General features: G+C 41.2%; 2 protein-coding genes across 2 annotated transcripts; one reads left to right on the top strand and one right to left on the bottom strand.

Annotated features, from left to right (window-relative positions):
* Positions 1–736: 736 nt before the first annotated feature.
* Positions 737–1,279, bottom strand: LOC117889778. Its single transcript, XM_034794243.1, has one exon. It carries the CDS (start codon positions 1,277–1,279, stop codon positions 737–739), a length of 543 nt encoding a protein of 180 aa, XP_034650134.1.
* A 2,811-nt stretch (positions 1,280–4,090) lies between these two features.
* Positions 4,091–4,498, top strand: LOC117890595 (neuropeptide-like protein 31). Its single transcript, XM_034795533.1, has one exon. The coding sequence runs from the start codon at positions 4,145–4,147 to the stop codon at positions 4,412–4,414; it is 270 nt and encodes an 89-aa protein (XP_034651424.1). The 5' UTR covers positions 4,091–4,144; the 3' UTR covers positions 4,415–4,498.
* The last annotated feature ends 1,502 nt before the right edge of the window (positions 4,499–6,000 follow it).

The following is a 6,000-nucleotide window of genomic DNA, read 5'->3' as shown; positions in this document are numbered from 1 at the left end:
CAGAGGTCTTATGTGAGCAATGTACATATGGAGATTCCATGTAGACTCTCCAGCGGCTTCAAAAATATGGCATTCAGTGCATATAGCACTCACCTGGAGCACCAATTGGGAGTTGGACATAAATCAAGGTAATATTTCAAGGAAATGTACTGCAGCTAGAAAAGATTCAACAGTTTTCAGGCTTGCAAGATTCTGCCTTTTAATGGATTGACCTACCTTAGCCAGAACTCAACTTTTCTAATGGATAATCCCATTAAATTCGCGCATTTATCACTTCACTAACAATATTTTAATATCAACATATAAACATAATTTTCCCTACACTGCCACGCGTTGGAATCTTCCGAGTCGTGCCTCTATAATTAGGTGATAATTTTTGCCTCTGTTAAAAAGCAATTATTTATAAGCAGACTAATGAATGAGAGCTCCGCACAGATGCTGCAACAAGCCTCTCCCCCCACACACAAATGTGGCACACATGACACAAGGGCGATATTGTCAGATGAAAGGGAAATGCGATGCGATCGTTGACACAGGGCCGGGCCAGAGACGAAGGAAGAGCAGATCATCGCACTGACAGCTTCTTAAGTTCCGTGCCGACACGGCAAAAGATTTGTGTACTGACAGCATCTTTAGGTTTGAGTACTGTCAAAATATGTCACAATTTGATGGATACATTTCATGGGGCATTTAAAAAGGGGGAACAAAAGCATCGAACATTTATTTCATTTCATTCCTAGCGCCAATGTAAAATCACAAATATCAGAACCAGAGCCGAAGCAATTACCACAAGAATGTTCGAACTGAGCGCCAGACCACAGCTCGTTTTGAATTTGTTCAAGACGATCTCTATGTTGGCATAGTACAGGGCCGAAAATTTGTTGGGATCAACTTTAGCATTTGTACAATGTTCGACCAGCTCGTCCACCAATCGGAATGCATACTCGACACACACCAGATGACTGTGTCCGATTTCAATGAGCCTCGTGGCGCCATCGCCATCGATGCATTCGAATTTCTGCATTGACTTGATCCTGAGGCTCTTGCATAACACGATCGCCCTGCTGCGAAAGACGGCCAGAAAGTCGTCGTGTTCGTTCTCCGATTGAAAAACAGCATAATGGTCACCAGGAGCAACCAGCTTGCCACCATATCGGATCAATACATCCATCGGATAGCGGTCACTGCAAATCAAGTTCCACTTGCCAGAGAGAATCCTATGGCAACGATGCGTAATATTGTCATAGTGAGTAACAACACCCCTCGAATCTTTCTTCATAGTGCGAATGTCTAAGTGGAATCACTATTTACGTGGAATTTTAGTTTTGTGTTTACATTTTTGACTAGAAAATTATTGTTTACTGATCTGACATTAAGCGAACTCCATGATCTACCACAAACTCAACAAATTCTAGTCAGTTTTATTATAGTTTCAATATACACTGCCAATCAGACGAATAGACTCACGAGTTTTCCAAGTGAAAAGAGGTTTCTAAAAGTCCAGCAGCGAATGATAGTGGAGCAAATTTATTTTTCCATTAATCAAGATTCTTTTCCTTGTTTGAAAAGTAAAGAATTCGACTTCTAAGTGGAGAGGTTTTTTTTTTATGAATTATTTTGTGTAAATACCCCAAAAAAAAGGCCCGTTTTAGCGATCACCGAATAGACTCAATAATGAATATTAGGTAAAATCTTTCAAAAGCTTTGTAATAAATATTTTTTTTATAATGTTTGGAGCTTAACTAATAATGTTTGTGGAAAACTTTTTTGGAATTGCTTTGTAATGTCCTTCAGGACATTAAAATTAAGGGGATTCAAAGGGTTCAATTAAAGCTCGCTGCAGGCCTGTCTGATGCAATTATGAAATGGTTTAACTTCTTAAAATTGTTGACAGGACTCATATCCTTTACGTAAAAGCTATCCCCATGCGATCCCTGCAAAATTCTGATCAGGAGAGAAAAAAAACTTCAAAATTTGGTGAAAATTTGAGTCTTTCATCCACTTCTTTATCAATTTACCGTTATATTTCGTGCGAGTATCCTGGTGAAATTAGCACGACCGTGTGACAAAAATGTCATTAGCATTGTGGTATTATTGAAATTAGACAAAGTTATATCCTCTTACTGGGTCTCGCAAGGATTCTTGCATTGTTGTCGCGCGTGTCATGACACCGGAAACCGAATTTTTGTATCCGTTTTTTTTTATAAAAAAAGTTTTAATTTGAAAAGAATAGGTCGAATTAATTATTCTTTCATGATCTAAGAAAAAAAGAAAATTGTTTGACTCGTTACAATAGTCCTTTGAGGACCATACTGGTGTTGGGTTCCATTTGCTTTTATGGCGCACTTGACACCCGATTTGTTTCGTGGATGTTGAGTAAATCAGTAGGAAAGCTACTCTTAAAGTCCTTTGGTGAGATTCTGCAACATTTTTGTCACACGGTCGTGCTAATTTCACCAGGATACTCGCACGAAATATAACGGTAAATTGATAAAGAAGTGGATGAAAGACTCAAATTTTCACCTAATTTTGAAGTTTTTTTTCTCTCCTGATCAGAATTTTGCAGGGATCGCATGGGGATAGCTTTTACGTAAAGGATATGAGTCCTGTCAACAATTTTAAGAAGTTAAACCATTTCATAATTGCATCAGACAGGCCTGCAGCGAGCTTTAATTGAACCCTTTGAATCCCCTTAATTTTAATGTCCTGAAGGACATTACAAAGCAATTCCAAAAAAGTTTTCCACAAACATTATTAGTTAAGCTCCAAACATTATAAAAAAAATATTTATTACAAAGCTTTTGAAAGATTTTACCTAATATTCATTATTGAGTCTATTCGGTGATCGCTAAAACGGGCCTTTTTTTTGGGGTATTTACACAAAATAATTCATAAAAAAAAAACCTCTCCACTTAGAAGTCGAATTCTTTACTTTTCAAACAAGGAAAAGAATCTTGATTAATGGAAAAATAAATTTGCTCCACTATCATTCGCTGCTGGACTTTTAGAAACCTCTTTTCACTTGGAAAACTCGTGAGTCTATTCGTCTGATTGGCAGTGTATATTCGGTGATTCACAGCATTGTGCTAATTTCGAAACGTCTAAAAGGGTAACAATGAATAAATTCATCAGACAATAGGGAACAGGTTTATCAGCTAAATTCTCTATTTACAAAGCATCTTCAAACTTTCGAATGGAATATAATCAGAACATACACCAAGGTCATCCAGGTTATTGGCTTTACCACAAATATTTTGAATATGTGCACAATCGCCTTTTGGTGCCACAAATCAATTATAATTATTATACATTTTAATGCGAATTGTATCATGTGTGAATCCCACTAAAAGCCACTTCAGCAAGTGGTTTTCAGAAAGTGAAGCGAGCGGCTGAAGAAAGACAACTTCAAGACAGGTGAAATCTTCCAAATAACAGCTCTTGGGATGTACAATCAATCAATAGATGCGACACGCATAACATGTAAGCATATTCGCCATTTTATTTAGTTAAACAACAAACAAATAAACGAAAAACACGTAAACATTTAATAATACCATTATCCAGGCTAGACAATAAATTTCAAGGGATGCCAAACATCAGATGCCAAGAGCGATTCGAATGGAAATCCCATTAATGAACGGCTCAATTAGCATAATGTATAATAAATACGATGCAAAAGTGACTAAGCGAATGTGATAGCCGAAAAACAAAGCCAGATGAAATTGTATACATATAATTATAGCAGACAATATATCGTATATGTATTTGTTTCTGTATTTGTATCTGTATTTTACTTTATGCTAATACGCAGAGACTGCAGAACACAAAGCGTATCGCGAGCCCGAGTGATTCCCAAAATCCCACAATAAAAACTCGTGAGTTTTCTGTTTTGTGTCCCCCGCTCTCGTAAAGGTTAGACCACAAAACGGGTCCAACGGGGATTGATTACGATAACGCTCACGCGGAGTTTGCCAAAATCATATTTTGTTTTCGTTTTTGGTCAGCGTCACACCTGTCGTCCGTCGGTCTGTTGACAGAACCAGCCAAGCGGGTTGTTGAACCAACAAATCCGTTTATATAATAGGCCGTGCGGCTGGGAGCCAGCGACAGTTTCAAACGGAAAGATCGAAGCTAAGCAAGCAAAATGAAAGCAGCCATCGTGTTCGCAGTTGTGATTTTCGCGCTCCTCAGTGTCCTGGAGGCGGTGCCGGCTCCTCAGTTCGGCTACGGTGGCTATCCCGGTGGTTATGGAGGCTATGGCGGCGGCTATCCTGGCGGCTATGGCGGCTACGGCGGTGGATATCCCGGCGGCTATGGAGGCTATGGTGGTTTTCCACGTGGCGGCTTTGGCGGTGCCAGTGCCTCAGCATCGTCATCTGCAACAGCCGGCGGCTACGGCGGCTTCTACGGCTAAATATGGGTGCTCCCATACCATGTACCTTTAATGCCTCATCAAATTAGTATTTAATAAACACAGTTTAGTCATTCCTGTAACTCCCAAAGATGCTGTTTGTGTTCTTCTTGTGTCTAAGGTATCTGAAAGGCGATTTCATTTGGAAGAAGGGCTTAAGACTTTTACTTTTGCCGAGTACCAAATTCAAATCTCTCACAGCTGTGCCATGCCATCCATCCATTCATCCATTTGGCTGAACGACAACTAAATCCCTGCAGCAGCATCTCATTCTCGTGCCCTTTCATGCCGAAGTACTGTGGCATCGAACTTGGTGCACCGACTTTTGCGGCATCATTAAAAAGTTTTGAGCTGCCATCTTGAGTAGAGCTGTGCCTCAGCTGGGCTGACTTTTGGTCGCCATGCACGTCCATTGGTCGCACACACCACACATCTCGAGAATGTGGTCTTCATATTGTTATTTTTCCAATTTATGTCCACCAGAGAATGAGCAAGAGAGAGAGAGGGAGAAACACAGATAAATAGTGATAGGGAGAGCAGAGAAGAAAAGCTGAAAAGCAGAAGCGTCTTTCCCTGCTGACGTTGACTTTAAGTTGCATCCATGGCAAAGGCTGTAACTGGCACTGCCACTGGGTCTGGCTCTGCCAGTGGCTTTTGGCCATTCTCCTGTGCCTGCCACCAGCCATTCAATGTCGCGGCTCTGGCATTGATGTTCACGTCGTGGTGGCATCCATTGTGTTGTGTCGCCACCCCGTTGCACAATGCCTTGTGCTCTCTTTGGCCTCCATTCAAGTGGCTCGTATGCAAGAAGCCTGGGGACTGGCGACTCGGGGCATTCAAAGGCATAATATAATAACGCGTTTATGTCCTTTCAGCCATTTTATGATGCCCGGATCCTTGATGCTGTCCGCGGCAAAGCCAGAGAGTAATGATGGCCAGGTCCAGCGAGGATATGTGTCCGGCAGTTGTCTGAGTAATGACACGGCTAAGATATATCCAGCATAAATAAAGAATTTCATTTCAAGAAACATCATCAAGTTCATCAAGTAGTCTGTGTATAGTCACAAACAAACTTCTGAGATATTTGCTCGAAAATTCGTATGCAGCTCGCAGTTATTTGAATCAATTTGAAGTCTCCTTTGATACTCCTTCCTGGCCGTGCAGGGAATACTCAATGGGAATTCATAAGCGATTGACATGATTTGTCTCCCCCAAATCAAACAATTTTCTAATCCATCAGAAAACGCTTGACAATGGCCAAAATCAGAAATTCTTTTGGCAACACGTAAAAGGCGGGGCACCGACTGCGAACGCGCCCGCGCCCGCACCCGTCCGGCATGGAGTGCAAAATGTTCGCCTAAAATATGTCAATCGGAATGTAAATCATTGCGTAATTTGCATTTTGAGCAAATTTGCTTCAATTGAATTTGTCAATGCCCCCCGCACCACGCACCCTGCCACTGCCACTGACTCTGCCTTTGCTCTGTCCCTCCTCTGTCTCTGTCTCTGTCCCTGTCCGGTTGTCGTTCGATTGTTTCTGTTGCTGGCAACACGTGAGTTATGGCAATGATTTTGACAATTGCCGGAGG

This window comes from Drosophila subobscura, chromosome E, assembly GCF_008121235.1.
Source record: "Drosophila subobscura isolate 14011-0131.10 chromosome E, UCBerk_Dsub_1.0, whole genome shotgun sequence".
Classification (NCBI taxonomy): domain Eukaryota; kingdom Metazoa; phylum Arthropoda; class Insecta; order Diptera; family Drosophilidae; genus Drosophila; species Drosophila subobscura.
The sequence above is the reverse complement of the archived record's forward strand: the minus strand, read 5'-3'. Positions and strand labels throughout refer to the sequence as shown.

Bases quoted from the DNA above. Each gene is read 5' to 3' on its own strand.
- LOC117889778 (XM_034794243.1), bottom strand. From the start codon at position 1,279: ATGAAGAAAGATTCGAGGGGTGTTGTTACTCACTATGACAATATTACG.
- LOC117890595 (XM_034795533.1), top strand. From the start codon at position 4,145: ATGAAAGCAGCCATCGTGTTCGCAGTTGTGATTTTCGCGCTCCTCAGT.